The following is a 16,824-nucleotide window of genomic DNA, read 5'->3' as shown; positions in this document are numbered from 1 at the left end:
TTCATAGATTTTCAGGGTTGGAAGGGATCTCAGTAGATAATAGAGTCCAACCCCCCTGCCTTGGGCAGGAAAGAGCGCTGGGGTCAGAGAACCCTAGCTAGGTGCTTGTCTAGTCTCCTCTTAAAGACCTCCAAGGCAAGGGACAGCACCACCTCCCATGGAAGCCCATTCCAGATTTTGGCAACCTTCACTGTAAAGAAGTTTTTCCTATTGTCTAATTTAAGTCTGCTCTTTGTCAGTTTATGGCCATTGTTCCTAGTAACCCCAAGAGCCTGGTAAACGGAGTAACCCCTATTCCTTGCTGCCTTCTTCCCAATGAATTTGTAGATGGCAACAAGATCCCTTTTCAGCCTTCTTTTGCGGAGGCTGAAGAGATTCTGGTTCCTCAGTCTCTCCTTGTAGGATTTTACCTGCAGGCCCTTAACCATACAAGTAGCCCTCCTCTGAACCCTCTCAAGGTTATCCATAGATTTTCATAGACATTAGGGCTGGAAGGGACCTTGGAGGATCATCGAGTCCAGCCCCCTGCCCCAGGGGCAAGGGTCAAAGGATCCACATCCCTCTTGAAGTGTGGTGCCCATATTTGTTCCTTTGAGATATGATTATTTGCAGTATTAGCTGTAGGAATATTATGTGTTATGTTTAGGGACCTGCCTATTTCATGGGGGCTGCCCTTTGATTTCATGGGCAGAACGCAAGCCTAGGTAGTCATGTTGTGGGTGGAGCATGGCAGGCTGCCCCTTTGCTTCTGATGGACCGAGGGGCCCCAGCGGCCCTGCCCCTCGCTGCCGATTGGCTGCAGAGGCTGCCTGTCATGGGACCCCCAACCCCTCGCTGCTGATTGGTTGCAGGCTGTCCATCACGCAGACACACCCCTCACTTCCAATTGGTGAAGAGGGGTGGGGCCATTTGACAGGCAGCCCTCTCAGTCAGTCAGTGGCGAGAGGCTGGGGGGCGGCAGCTATTTTGCCAGCAGACCTTTGAGCAGGCAGCCCCCGCTCCCGCCTCCCCCTGTCAGTCCTGGCTCTGCTTGCTTATAGATCCTACATCTTCTTTGTCACATGCTCTTCCTTTGTTCTCAATCCATTGGGGTTTCTGGGAGTTACGGTCCAAACTACACTCAGCACAATTCTGTTGGACTGCTCCCCCTGTCATCACATGCTCCTCAGCCATCATTTTTCTTACATCCCCCTTCTATAAATCTTGATTATTGACAATGGAAATATGTTTTCATTGGCCGGTGAGTGTAAGGTGAAATTGATGTTTATCAATGTTTATGAATAAAAAAACTGAATCTTGCCAAACCTAGTTATATTCTGCATTTTAAAATAATCTGCATGTTGCTAAATCATGCCCTGAATATTTTTCTTCCCTTTTGAATTCTTAGCAATTTGGTACTCATAAAGTCCAAAGAAAAGTTAATGAGTTCAATGTTGGATCTCATATTCAGCAAGTTTAAGACACTGAAAACATTAATCAGAATGAGACCAAGGAAATTAGATGAGTTATAAAAACACTTTCATTGAAATGTCCTCTGCACTGTCATGTCATAGTTTTGGACATTATGGGTGCATCCACATGAGCATGGATGTTTTGTTCCCCAGGGACAAGCAGTGGCAGTGCACCTTGCGCTGCCACTGCTTGTCCCTGGGGAATGCCTGTGCCATGTGTGCATCGATAGGCAGCAAGTTGCCCTGGGTGGCATAGGGGAGACTGGGGCCAGTACTGTGGTGGCCCCAGCAGCCTTACCTTGGAGCCTCCTGGAGCTGCAGATGTGGCTCTGAGAGGCCCAGCTCTGCTTTTTAGCAGTGCATGCTGCCCGAGTATGTGCTGCTCCGTTTTTTTTTACCTTTGGATATCCAGGGGTCCAGAAGAACTAAAGAAAACAATGGAGGAGCACATGCTCAGGCACCGTGCTCTTGCAGCACAGAGAACACTGCGCTGTGTGGTATGTGTTTGCCGTGCCACACACTGCATGACCGTGCTTGTCTGGATGTGCCCTGTGGCTGCTGATAGACATGTTAAAAAAAGATGTGCTTTACCAGAAGCAGCAATGCATTAGTTCAGCGTTTCGAAACCAAAGTGCTGCAGCACACTGGTGTGCCCTCAGGTAAGTCCAGGTGTGCCGCAGCATTTTGGGCAGGAGCCACACCCCCTGCCTGGCTGGAGCCACGCCCCCCGTCTGCTGCTGCTATGGACACAGACTGATGGGGAGCATGGCTGCAGCCAGGCAGGGGGTATGGCTCCAACTCAAAATGCTGTCCAGCTGACCGCATGCCACCCCTCCCAATCAGTCTCCGGCCGGCTGTGTGCCACGCACCCCCATTGGTGTCCAGATGGCTGTGCACCACCCCACCCTGCTCCATGTCTGATGTGCCATGGTGCTTTTTTATTTAGGTAAGTGTTCCATGGGGCAAAAAAGGTTGGGAAATGCTGCATTAGTTTGATCCAGCTCCCTAGCATCTGTATAGATCCGATGCTTCAGCTATTAGATAAAAGCGCCTGAAAAGCCCCACTAAAGCGCCTGATCTATGAAGAGGTTGGAAGAGCCAGGTCCGGCTAATGCAGTGTCTCTTCTGGGCATGCGCTTGGCTTAGCATGGGGGTATGCGGGTTTAAAGTGCTGGACGGTTTTTTGTTGTTGTTTTGTTTTTTACATCTCTAAGAAGCCTATAATTTCTTTTGCAAGTGAGCATTTTGGTAAGGAGTTAATGTACTTAGAAGGCTTAAATGCGAAATAGCAGAGGAAGTGTGATGAAAAATAACTTTTATACTGAATGTCAAAGTCATAACTTGGTATTCTGTAGGGATCTGAATTGTTTGGGGCGAACATGTCTATCAGTAGCATAGAAACTTGTGGGTTTGCTCTGTGCCGAATTGTATTTATCTTTTCCTAGAAGTTACTTAGTATGCAGATTTAAAGTTAAGTATAAAGGTCCCTGAGATGTTCGTTTTTTCTGAACTTGGGCACTGCCACTGTGTTTTTCCCTGTGATTTTAAATGGGTTTGAATGGTTATGCTACACATAGTAGGGTTGCTTACACCTTGGTTTTTAACCAGATTAGAGATTTAGAATTGCATTTTCTTCCAAGTTTTACTAAAACTAAAGAGTTTTATGGCTGACTCTGCTAAAGCCATTGAATTTCCGTTGTAAATGAAAGTAAACGTGTTTTATGTCAGCAATGAAAGTATCCTTTTTAACAAAAAAGCAATAACTTTTTCTTGGTGGGTGTATTCAAGATAGAAGGGCAAAAAAAGGGAGAACTGCATTTGAAACTGCTTTTCCTGTCTGAAGCCAAACGTAGACTCTGAGGCTTGCCAGCCCTGTAGTTCTGCAGCTTATTTCTTACCATTTCCAAAGGTTTTGTTAGTGACTTGCAGATGGAACTTCAGGGTTTGGAACTTATCCATTAAAAAGTTGTGTGGTCTTAGCCACAGTAGTAGTACAGCATGTTTTTCCTATACTAGTTTAACAGAAGTTAACTTAGCTGGAATTGGTTCGAGAAAAATAATGCAGTTTTTTCCTTATTTTCTTTTCCCTTACTGCATACCATTTGAAAGGATTGGGTTCATTTTGGATTATAAAATATAAATATGATAGTTACCTCCTATTGAAGAAATAGAGGCAAAATGTAGATCTGTCCTTTTTAGTAAGCTGTAGGTTGTAAATATGAATTTCTTTCATAATCGGAGATTAATTTTTCAAAGAAAAATTCACGTCTTCATGTCTTCACCCCTGAATGGTTGTGTTTTTCTATTATGTGTTTGTTCTAGGCTCTTTCTTCTGCTTTACCATATAAATATATTTGCTTTTTCGAATCAAAACTAAGTAGACTTTGAACAAGTTTAATGTGTTCTTTTTTGTATCAAGTCTAGCAAAACTAGTAATTCTTAACTCTACGCTTATGAGTAGCGATTAAAGTGGAACTACTTGTTTGCTTAAAATTAAGCATGTGATTAATTGTTTTGTTGTATTAGGGCCAGAATGGTCAGCACTTTGTCGTATAGAGCCTATTGTACTCTGTGAAAATGTATAGAAGCAGTTAATAAGGTGTGTTGGTGCACAAGTGAGTTCTGAGTAGAATTTCTGGCATGTCATTAGAAGAACAAATTCCACAGATTGATAGAGATAAATTAATGTTTGTGAAAAAATAATATTGTTTTTAAATGACCCCATTTTAGCAATTTTTTTTCTCAATATGTTCTGTACTTTAGCCAGTGAAACTCTTACGAGTTGGTAGAGGTGCACTGATACATCAGTCTGATATCGGATTGGCACTGATGTAAAGAAAATTGACTATCTGAAATCAGGCTGATAATTTGCCTGATAAATGCCTGCTCAACTGCAGTGCAGCATGTAGGCAGTGAGGATCACAGCCAGGTAACTTGGAGAGCTGTGTGCAGCTGGTAAATCTGTTGTGGTGGAAGGGGAGGGGGCAGGGAAGGAGTGTCGGGGGGCAGATCAAGGCCCGCCACAGTTAGGGAGGAAATGGGGCTGGAGCAGGGGCTGGGGCAGGTGCTGGCCAGCTGGGGTGAGGCAGGTTACAAGATGGACCCACGGCTTTTCTGGGGGTACCGGGGGGGGAGGGAGCTCCCTCTGTTACGCGCATCCCAGAAGGGAATGGGGTGGGGAAGTGTGCCCCTGGATCTGCGTAGGACTGGGTAGGCTGGGCTGCAGCGGTGGGCTGGGTCAGGGCTGCACTGGGCTGTTCCCGGTGCGTGTGTTTGGGAGGGGGGCTTGGGCCTTGGCTGTGCTTGTGGCGGGTGGCAGCAGCAGGGGGGGGGGGGGGCTACAGCAAATTTTGGATGCAGCCCCCACATAAACCCCTCCCAGCTCCACCTCTGCCACCTGCCCTTAGCCCATCCCTGGCACTGGTCCCAGCCCACAGCTGCAGTGTACCCTGCCCTGCCCTGCACTGATCCAGGGGCACAGACCACCCATCCCTCCATGCCCTTCTAACAGTAGGAGCCGCACCCCCCTGTGCCTCTCAGACAAGCCACGGCTCTGTCCTGTACCTCACCCCAACCCAGCTGGGCTGCACCTACCCCAGTCCCACTCCTCCCTTACCACAAGGACCTTGATCTGCACCCCCCCATGCCCCTTCCCTCCCCCCTTCCCTTCCACCACAACAGACTTACCAGCTTCATGCAGCTCTTCAAGCTGCCAGGCTGCATATTGGAAATCGGATCAGTATTGGCCAATATGCCTCCTTAAAAACTGACTACTGATATCAGCCCCCAGAATCTCTATTGGTGCACCCCTACTAGTTAGTATTCTCAAAATCCAATATCCTTACCTCACTACAGCTTTTGAGGTGAATCATTTGTCTACAGTCATCTAGCCTTGCATGTTTGTCAGTGGAAATCTGAACCAGAGCAGATGGCCATTCCATATGAAATGAGGAGAGAATTAAAAAATACTGGACATATATGTGTGGTAGTTTTATTTAATTAACTTTTATGGATTTAGCTAATATAAAGCATTCCATTAATATGAAGAACGTGGATCCAGAAAATGGGATAAAACAAAAATGCTTCCTCTGAAAACATTTCTAGGATGAATGTGCCCCACTAGCAGCGGGGCACTTTGTCCTTGATCTAGCAAATCACTGAAGTATATTCTAGGTTTGCTTCTCTTGCATGCTTAACATTAATCTGATGCTTAAGTGATCTTTGAGATTAAGGGGGGGTGTGTGTGATTATTGAAAAAGACTAAGTCTGGGTAAAAGAGGAGGCAATTTTAAAATTTTAATTCTGCATTTTATGTTGACTAGCTAAGCTGTGAAATACAAGTCAATGCAAAAAAATATACATCTGAAATATTAAGCCTGTTGTTTCAACTTTGTTTAAAACATAATTTGTTCAAAGTAGTGGAGCAGAAGTTGGAGCTCATAGTTAAGTATCTGTATGATAGCAAGTAGTTTCAGTAATTCTTTGCAGACATTTTAAAATGCATATATTCATAGTAAACCTACATATTGCTAACTCAGCTGTCACCACGAGTGTACACTCAACATGAGTATACACTAATACAATTTGTGACTTTCTGCATAGTTTATTAAAATTCAGATCTGATAAAATGTTGAAAAAAAATGGTATAGACTAGCAGTTTTCTGAAATATTCTGTTATGTTTATATGTATACACTGTACATCGTCAACCTTATTTTCTTCTGCCTTTTGGTTTTGGTTTGTGGAAAATCAATGTTATGTTTTTTCCTGGAACTAATGAGTGAGCAAGCAAGAGGTCTTGTAAGCAAAATTAAAAATTGCAGACTTTGTTATGATTGGACTGAAGTGTGGAAATTTTGTGAATTGTGTTATGTCAGCATCCTACTCATGAAATAGGCTACGTAAACAGTGGGTGTTGAGACATTCTGTGAATGAGCAGGCTTCCTTTTCATTTGCAGACTTAACCACTGCAATTCTCCAGATTTATTTATTTCATAAAGAGGTTCTAAAAATAACAAACCAGTTTCCATTTTTTTGTTGTTGATAATTTCATTTAGATGGCATGGGATATTGTAAAACTTCTTTTAAACCTTGCGAGAAGATTTTTTAAGGAAACGTAGTGGAAAAGAACCTGCAGAAATAGTAACAGGCGTTGGCTATAGATTTCTTATACCAGTCCCAAAGAAGCTGTCCCTCATGCTTTCCAAATGTACTACCCATTTATTTTTAAAGGCTGCTTTTAAAGATTTTATGGACCATAAAGATTTTTAAGTGATTGTGTGTTAAAGATGCTAGTTTTATAAATCATAACATTTGTTTTGGTTTCTTTCTATTCCCCCCACCCCTACCTCCAACTACCTTAGAAACTATTTCATATGTTTTACGGTAGTTTATACACAAACAGTTCTAAGTCTAAAATACTTGCTGGAGCCTGCTGTTTGGTCATATAATAGAAAAGTAAGATTTGGATTCTGGAATAATCAAGTCTGGTATCATGCCAAATGATCTAAATAAATCATTTGAAACTTGTAAAACCTAATAGATAAGTTGATGTCTGTAGACTAGTAAACTAAATTAAAAAACAAATTTTCTCTTGACGTTTGGGTTCCAGGCTTCTGTTAAAAAAATATGCATCCAAAGGAAGGAGTTGGCTCTAGGAAATCTTCGGGCAATTCAATAAGTTCTGTGTGGCACAATGGAATCTGCCTTAATCAATAAAAATAATTAACACAGTCTTTAATAAAGTCAGAGTCTAATTGTACTCAAGAGTTTAGGGAGATTTTGGGGTGGTCTCTAACAAGATGGATAATGATGTTTTCTTTGAAACTCTCTTTGAGATCACCGATGAAAAGTGCTGTATAAGACCTAGGTATTAAAGTACTTGCACAGAGCGAACAAGAGAGAGCCTATAAAACAACACATAATTTTTCTACTCAGTCTACTCAACAATACAGCTTGCTGAGTTTTCTTTGACAACAGCGTAATAGAAAGATAACTAGTTACTGGATCTGGTAATTATTCTTTGTTTATTTGTCAGTGTTTTCCTTCTTACTGTGACTGGAAAAATGGAATTTGATATCAACACTTGGCTCTTCCATCATACCCTTGAACTTCTGTTACTAGTTTTACAGGCGTCCTTAAATTATACTGCTCTCCAAATAGTAGTTTCAGTGGTCTCAGTAAATCTACTTTCTACTCTATGTTAGATCTGTATGTAAAATAGCTATTATGTTTCCTTCTTTTGGGACATTATGTACATGGCACCTACCATTAGTGCTGAAGGTCCTCAGGGCAGGGATTCCCAACCTTTTCAGATCACGGACCAGCAAACCGCAGACCAGAAGTGAGCGCGGACCAGCAAGCTGCAGTCTGGAAGCGACTGGCATACTGCGGAGCAGCAGCCAAGCCTTTTTTATACTCAGTATAAGAAAACGGCTTGGGTGCCACTCCACAGTATGCCAGTCACTGCTGGACTTCCAGTCTGGCAGCCAACCCTCCTGCGGACTGGCAGCCAACCCTGCGGCCGGGGGTTGGGAACCTCTGCCTTAGGGGATACCTTAAGAACTTTCTGTAGAAGTTTTGGAAGTTGTAGCTGGCTTGCCATGTGGGAGAGTTAATTTCCTCAGTTATGTTTCTTTTGTATCTTTAATTTTTGGAAGAGTGGTTCTTTGTTTTTCGCTAGAGTTTTTTTTCAGAACTAGACAGAATTTTATATAAACAAAGTAGCTGTTCTCATCTCTGTCTCAGAACAATCTGCTACCTCCTAAAAAAAGTTCTGTTTTCTTGATATGAAATAGGTATTGCCATCCTTCTTCTTGTGACCAGCCATTATTGAAGTCTAAGCAAGTGTTGGTAAGCTTTGTAATAAATGTCAGAGAGCTCTTCAGATTAGGTAGTTGTTAAATGGCTAAAAGATTACAGCCAGGAAAGAAAACAACCACCACAATTTGTCAAGTCTAACTCTTCCAGGAACATCTACTTTCTAGGCTTTGAGGCTCTAGTATTTGTTGGTTCTTATCTGCAAGACAGCCCTATGGATCTTTCCACCTGCAATTGTCTGCCAGCATCAGCTAGACAAGTACCCTACAAGAAGAACCCTCTGGGTTTCATTGCTTGTTGGATTTACTGATTTTCAAAGCTGGCATAGAAGAGTGGCATACAAAATAAAAAGATTACTCGCTGCTTTGTTTTTGTTCCTTTCTCTCTCAGCAGCTTTTCTCCTTCTCAGGTAGCATCACTTAGAGTAGTTTCCTATCTCTAACTGTGCAAAATAGATTTTATATTACAACTGACTACCAGATTCACCTTCTGCTTCTTAGATGGAGCCATGACGTTAATTGTTGAAGATGTTGCTGGGCATACAATGGATTATTATTTATAACCTCCATCTGTGGGCCACAGCACTTTTTTCTTGCTGGGAGTATTTTACTGTTTTTGGCCTCTGAGTCACTCCTTACAAGATTGAAATACACATTTGTATATTTCTATAAAGTAGCCTGTACAATACAATGTCAAACTGCAGCTTTCTTCAAAACACAATTTTCCATAAAGAACAACACCAGTGTGGAAGAAGTATGTTATAAACTCATTTGCTTGCCTTCTAGCCCAGATGTTGACAATCCTCAGCATGCGTGCCTGAGTGTGACATCTGAAGGCATTTTGCTTGGCACGTGCCCCAGGGCAGATGGTGAGGAAGTGGCCAGGGCTGCGCTGCCACAACAAGGATTGGACCCCTTGCAGCTCCTATGCCATCTACACCTAGCTTGCCAATATCTTACAAGTCAAGGTTGTGGGTGTTTTTGGCACTCTGCCCAAAAATGTTGCTGACCCCTGTACTAGCCTCTCACTTAACATAGTGTGTAATAGCATTAGATTTGCCAATTATAACCAGAAATAAAAAAAGCAGTTTAGGTGTAGAACTACATAAGGTAAATGAACCATGCTTTAACAAAAGATGTGTAAGATTTTCTGGACAGAATGTTTTGGATAAAATGAAACACTAAAGTCAGGTTAAAGACACACACATTCTTTGAAGCATTACTCTTCAACTTCTTGTCTTTGCAGTCTGCAGGGTTGGCTCAGACTTTGCTCTGACAGTAGGGTTTGTGAAATGAATGATGTATGGAATAGATAGAAGCTGAATTCTGATTCCTTGCATTTTTAAACGTAAACCATCAATCTATTCTGAACTTCCTTCTGGTTTTGCTGGCTCTGTTATCTCTTCCTTTTTTTGTTTCCCTGATGTTTACTGGCCATTTCAAACTTTTTTGTGTGTTTCTTGGAAAGGAATAACAACCCAAGCAGGTTTTTGATGTACTGATTAATGAAAATGTTATTTTCCAGCTCTTGTAACATGCAATGATTTTCTTTTTTCCTCCCTTGGAATCAAGGAGCTCATAGTCTTATGAGTGCTGAGGAGAAATGTGGAAATGATTTTTGAATTTAATATCAACGTAAACAGTATTTGATTAATTTCACCCTCATAATAATGCAGTTGTGTGGGGGAAACCACCACAATCTATTTTAGTATATTACAAATGAATATGTGAATTACCCTATCCCTTGATAGTTTACTGACTCCATGCAGTTGATATGCCTAACCCAGTGATTCTCAAGCAGAGAGCTGTAACATGATAGCACTGTAAGATGTGCAAACATGATTCACAAGATAAACCCAGAGGTTTTGAATAGTAATCCATAGTGTTAAAAATATTCTGACCTGTTGTGGTCTCTTTCTGAGTTCTTTGCAACAGAAGAATTATGCTATTATTTTTCTGTAGTTAAAAATCAAGTGAATACTAAGAGCTGACATTTTCCAAGGGGTACCTTGAGTCTACTTTTCAGCTCTGCAGAAAAGGTCCTGGGGGTTATAGTGTGCAATAAGCTGGATACGAGTCAACAGTGTGCCCTTGCTGCCAAGAAGGCTAACACCATACTGGGCTGCATTAGTAGGAGTGTTGCCAGCAGATCAAGAGAAGTAATAATTCTGCTCTATTCTGCACTGGTGAGGCCACATCTGGAGTGCTGTGTCCAGTTTTGGGCCCCCAACTATAGAAAGGATGTGGACAAGTTGAAGAGAGTGCAGTGGAGAGCAATGAAAATAGGGGGCTGGGGCACATGACTTCTGAGAAGAGGCTGAGGGAACTGAACTTATTTAGTTTAGAGAAGAGAAGACTGAGGGGGGATTTGATAGCAGCTTTTAACTACCTGAAGGGTGCTTCTAAAGAGGGTGGAGCTCCAGGGGTGGGCAGTTATTTCAGACGGAGGGCCACTTACTGAGTTTTGGCAAGCCATTGAAAGCAGCATGACAGGTAGTTGGGGCAGATAAATATTAATTGTCTAAAATGTTTAGGGGCCCTGCAGGCCAGATAGAATGGCCTGGCAGGCCGAATCTGGCCCACAGGCCACATTTTGCTGACCCCTGAGCTAGACTGTTTTCAGCGGTGACAGATGACAGAACAAGGAGCATTGGTTTCAAGTTGCAGCAAGGGAGGTTAAGGTTGGATATTAGGAAGAACTTCCTTACCAAGAGACTGTTGAAGCACTAGAATGGGTTACCTAGAGAGGCTGTGGAATCTCTATCCTTGGAGGTTTTTAAGACCTATGTAGACAAAGCCCTGGCAGGAACGATATAGTCCTGCTTTGAGCAGTGGGCTGGAGTAAAGTGGTTCTCAACCTTTTTTCTACAAGGACCCATTTGTAGACATTGATGACCAGTCCCGACCCCCTACCCCTCACTACTGACCCACTGTCCCCTGCCCCCAGACCCCAGCCCCACAATGTGTGGAGCAGGAGGTGGGTGTGTGAGGTGGGGGGGAGGGGGCAGGGGGCATGAGGTGCCCCAAGTTGCCCCTTGTAGGCTGGAACTCTACCAGCCTGCAAGGGAAAAGCCCATGTTTTTCTCCTTTAAAGGTGAATCCATTTTTGTTCGCCACCCTTTCATATACTCTTGTGACCCACTTTTCAGTCATAACCCAGGGGTTGAGAAATGCTGGGCTAGAGGACCTCCTGAGATCCCTTCCAACCCTAATTTTCAATGATTCTAAAAAGGTTGAGAACCACAAGCCTAACTTTTTTGCACATCCTTCCTAAAAGCTCTGACTACCTGCTCTTCCCAGGTCTGAAATCCTTTTGCAAATCCTTTTTGAGCATTCAGATGCTTTTTATTTTCCTAACCATCTTGCCAGATCTCCCAAAACCAGCTTGCTAGCTTCCTCAGCTTCTCAACTTGCATTCCCACTGGCTGTCTCACCCTTTATCTCATTCCAGTTGATAAACCTTGCAGTTTCCAGGCGGACACATATCTGAATATTTGGTAACTTTCTAACAGCTAATTTAAACACAAAATGTAATTATGAGGTTATATGTAATTGTACCTCTTACATATATATTAACAGCATAATTATGGAGACATTGGAACTTGTAAAGATTTAATAGATGTATGTAAATTGCTATGATTATATTTGGAAGCTCACCCATTATGAAGTTCCTTTTTAATAGCTATACCTTTTTATACTTTGAAATGAGAAAAATACATGTTAATTGCTTCTTCAAAAGGGTATAAAATAATCACTACAGTGTTTTTTCCCCTTCATCTTAGTTTTATGAAAAGCTGTCACTAGATGGCAGTAGAACAGCTACTTTTTCTACAAAGGTTATAAAATAAATCTTTGTAAACAAGTAATCCAGGCATCACCATAAATTTGCAGCAGAGTAAAAGTATGTAGAAAAGAATACAAATTATACAAACACTTGAGGCAGGTTTTGTCTTGATATTCATGATTTTCTTTAGAGCACTGGTGTATTTTTACTGATTGTATGGTATCTCTTATAAATGGTACATCAAATACAGCATACATTTAATTCCAGAGGACCAGTGAACCAGTTAACTAAGGATGTCCAGTAAAAGCATTATATAAATATTTGGGTTGGATTTCTGAAAGCAGAAGTGAGCAGACTGGCTCTTTATTCCTTTTAGTTTAGAATCTTGGATTAGGTTCCTCACATAAAAATAAATAAAGTAGATAAGGATGCCCAAGACAATAGAGGTCATGGGACTTGGGTCTGTACTTTCCTTCAAAATACTTATTTTAATGAAGCGTCTGTTTTTCATTGTCTTCTAATCTTGACTCTCTCAGTTGTAAAACCTAGCTTTGATACTTGTTAAAGTAGTACAGGGGTGTCAAAGATACAGTCCATGGGTTGAATCTGGCCCGCAGAACCCTATAATTCAGGCCCCAATACTACCTCTGGGCCTGGGTCTGAGCTGATCCACATATGGCATATACCAGACCAGCTCCACGCAAAACCTGTAATGCATGTTGCTGTGTGCAGCATGGGTCCGGAGCTAGTACCGTGTGTGCTGAGTCCAGCAAGCAGGGAGAAAGAGATGAATAAAGGGGTCTGTGGGCCCAGTGTGACCCATGTACTGGCTGTGTACTACTTATTTGGCCCACAGGGACAAATGAGTTTGACACCCCTGGCATAGCAGCAATCATTTAGAATTTTTTATCAGTTCAGTAATAATTCAGCAAACACCTGACATCTTCCTCTGAAGTGAAACGTGCAGTATTTTGTTACATTGGCATACACGACTTGAGAACAGGATATTAAATGAACTGTAAGAAATTGAATCAAGATAAATATATGGGCCAAAGAGAACTTATTATAATGGAATGAGCAGCCTATTTTCATTAAAAATTGTCATGCAATATACAGTGACCTCAGGTAGTCTGGAGATTGCTTTTGAGATTTGGCCACAATACAGCACGTCCTGTCAAATGTAGCTGGGCCATTCTTTTCAGGGCATAGAATGCCACCTACAGAATCATAAGGGCATAGACTGCTCCATACAGACTCGGCCAGGGCCGTTGTACTTTCCATTGTACTTTTGCAAATGTGTACTTGATTGGATGACTTCATATTACTATTTGTTCACATTTTCTTTTTCTGGATATCTTTCTATCATTTTTTAAATTTTGTTTAAAACATTTTAGTAGAGAAAAGATGTAAATATGATCAACTTTCTAGCTAGAGGAATGAAAATATAAGATCAGATCTTTCATTACACCCAAAATACACCGAGCAGAATTCAGGGGAGCAGTGTGAAAATCTAACATAAATTTTCCTCTTGCTCTGCTCTGACCCTGGTGCTACTGTGTGAATTTTTCAGGTTTGTACTGTGTTAGAACAGTCTGAGGGCTATTCTAAGTTATACCAACTTGGAATGGCTCCAGGGGTCTAAAACCTTGGTCAGTCTAGTTTAGTGGCATCTTGTTCTTTTCTTGTTTTGCTAGCGCTGGTGTAATTATGAGGCATAGTAAGCCATTACAGCCAAAATTGTCTTTCCTAAGAAACCCAGGACCCCTTCTTTGTCCAAACCATGCTGGTGAAGTGGTGTAAGGTGGCCATATACCAGAGAATGTGATCTATAACATGGAGAAAAATCAGCAATATCAAATGGTTGGTAAAAATATAAAGTTTTAATCTATTTCTTTCTTTCTTTCTTTTTCATTCTCTTGATTTTTTTAAGGCTTTGTTGTGCCATCTCCTTTCATCTTCTGCATGGGGATCTAAGGAAGCTGATACCAGTAACTTTATTTCAATTCTTGGCTATACCTCTGAAGATTATTATGAGAAATTGGTTGAAAATGTGAGTATTTAGTGCTGTGGAGACTGTGTTAGTAACAATTTACCAGATTATGTGTGTGTACGTGAAAATGTCATTGCTCTAAAGAAGAGGCAGCAAACTTTATCTTTTCTTACTTTAGTAACTGTATTTACTTCCTTCCAAGACATGGGTGTTTCCCCATTTAACAAAGAGGGGCCAAGAAGTCCCTCATCTTAGAACTGTGTACAAGGCAGTGGGAGGCAGGGAGAACGGGACATGGGGCTGCTGCAGCTCTGGCTCCAGTCCCAAACCCAGGTTGTAACCAGAGCTATAGCTGCTACTGCATCCTCCCCAACTCTCCTCCCCCTCCGCCTCTGCATCCTTGCCTCTCCCCCCTACTCCGCAGCCTTTTCTCCCCCTCTTTCCTTTTTTCCCATCTCCACTCACGCCCCCTCCCCCCCATGGCCCAACCCAGTCCTGTAGCAGCAGTGTTGCCTCCAGGGATGAAATTAAGAAGATCCTCCAATAATTATATTTGATTCACGGAAAATTGTAACAAATTTATACATTTTCCACATATAGAATCTAATTATTGGGGGATTGACTTAAATTTAGGGTCATCCTGGATTTGAATGAATGTGGTATTCAGGCCATAGACAGGCACCAAAGTATGTTCAGGCATGTGTGTTGAGTCACAAATCTCAGGCACAAATGTGTGCTGCTGCTGCTACTTGAGCTGCTACAAGTTTATGTGCTTGCTTGTGTGGACATGCCCATAGATTCCCTCCAGTTTGCAAATTTCCAGTGTAACAAAAAAATCTTTCTTAGCCTTTACTCTAGGAACAGGATAACAATTTTTTTTTAAATTGGGTAGATGTGATATCTCTTATTAGAACAACGGAGTAGTTGGAACGAAGTTATTTGCAAGCTTTTGGGCACAAATACCCTTTTTCAGGCATAGGGAGACTCCGCTGTTGTTCTGAGATCTCCATATACAGATGGGTCTGTTTCTCCCGGTAGAAATCATGAGTGTACAGATGTTCCAGCTTTTCTCTGTAAGCAAGAATAGCCGTTCTGGGAGAAAAATATCCCAACTCCAATGAGGTAGAAGTTGTTCCCAGGAGACCTTTTCCAGAAGAATAAATGTCTGCACACTTTCCCATGGTTTAACTCCTCCTGAGGACCAAGAGGACTGTGGCCACATGCTTCTGTGCCTTCTAGATACCAAGGTCACGCCCATCTGGAGAAGGTGCAGGGTTCTGCTGCTTATCTTCCTTCCAAAGACCCAGAGAGGAGGACAGGAGGAGATACCAGCTGCTCCCTACTCACAAACAGGAGTCCCCAGTGTAAGAAGTGGGGAGAAGGTTTTGCCTCACTGTTCCATCTGCTTGGCTCCTGGACCCTGGAATTGACTGCAGGGAGCAGAGCTGCCCTTCCCTGCTTCTCACTCTGGAGTCCCTGAAGGAAGTAGACTTTTCATCCTTGGAGGTTTTTAAGACCCGGTTAGACAAAGTCTTGCCTGGAATATTATAGCTGGGGATGGACCTGCTTTGAGCAGGGGGTTGGACTAGATGCCCTTCTGGGGTCCCTTCCAACCCTCATCTTCTTATGATTCTATGATTCTAAGTGCAAAGAAAGCAGAAGGTTGCTTTGCCCTGCTACTCTGCTCAGCTAGAAATAGGCTAAAATGGAACATGACAAAGGGGGTTGGGGAAGAGTTGTGGCTAGTTTATACTGATGTGCATATTTTATTTTATTTTATTTTTTTTTTCATAGATTTCATAGACACTATGGGCTGTTTTGAATTCTTTTGTTATCCTGTCCCTAGAGTAAAGGCTAAGAAAGATGTTTTTTGTTTCATTGGAAATTTGGAAAGAATCTATGGGCGCGTCCACACATGCAAGCATGTGCGCTTGCAGCAGCTCAAGTAGCAAGAGCACAAATTTGTTTCAGAGATTAGTGCCTCAGCACATGTGCCTGAACGTGCACTTTGGTGTGGGACAAATTGTACCACTTGGGGCAAACTGACCCTGCTCAGCTCATCCTGGATTTTCAGCCAGGAAGAGCTAGAGGCTGGGTTCAGTACCTGTGCTGGCCCCAACAGTATAAAAAGACCTGGTGAGCAGCTCAGGGCTACTTGCCCTCAGGAGCTTCTGAGGCCCAGCCAGTTGGTATCTGGGGACACTAGCCCCTTGTGTCAGCTGGACTGCTGAAGCAGCCCTAACCTAGAGTGGCCCCTGTACCCTCTACCCACTGCATCAGTCTGGGATTGGAGGCTGCTGCCTGGCTGTGACCTGCTGCCACCTGTGACAGCATCCGCCCTCTTGGACCTGTGGCCCTATGGCTGCGCACCTGCCAGACCCAGACAGGGGGCTACACAGCTACCTGGGCTGTAGTATGGGCACCTCTGGGCCAGCTGCCAGTGGGCCATGGTTGCACAGTTGGCCTTTGTATGGCACTGCTGTCATATCTTCTGGTGCCCCCGCTCTAAGCCTGGCTCTGGTGGCCTCTCCTACTCGGAGCACTCCCCCATCCCTGACCCCTGTCTCTCTCACACACAACCCTGCTGCCACCTCCAACCCTTCCTCCCAGCCCATCACACCACCCAAGTGTTTCCTAGAATGAGAAGCTCCTGCAGCCTGTGGTTGCATGTCCCAGCACTGATGTGGGCACGGGGCAGGGCTGCAGTGTGGCAGTTGTCCCCGTAGCCATGGATTCTGCCAACAGGTCCCATCCCATCTATGGCTGGGTACGCAGTGTTTGAG

The 16,824-nt window shown here is 43.0% G+C and overlaps 1 protein-coding gene across 2 annotated transcripts in view; it reads left to right on the top strand.

Annotated features, from left to right (window-relative positions):
• FANCC (Fanconi anemia complementation group C) overlaps window positions 1-16,824 on the top strand; it is a 144,789-nt gene that overhangs the window by 72,847 nt on the left and 55,118 nt on the right. For both annotated transcript variants that reach the window (XM_019554790.1, XM_019554792.1), the window contains one exon: window positions 13,982-14,101. In XM_019554790.1, coding sequence (XP_019410335.1) covers window positions 13,982-14,101 — 120 coding nt within the window. The remainder of the gene's footprint in view (window positions 1-13,981; window positions 14,102-16,824) is intronic.

This window comes from Crocodylus porosus, unplaced genomic scaffold (assembly GCF_001723895.1).
Source record: "Crocodylus porosus isolate Cpor-Errol unplaced genomic scaffold, CroPor_comp1, whole genome shotgun sequence".
Lineage (NCBI taxonomy): Eukaryota > Metazoa > Chordata > Crocodylia > Crocodylidae > Crocodylus > Crocodylus porosus.
This window is presented reverse-complemented; position numbering and strand designations above follow the sequence as displayed.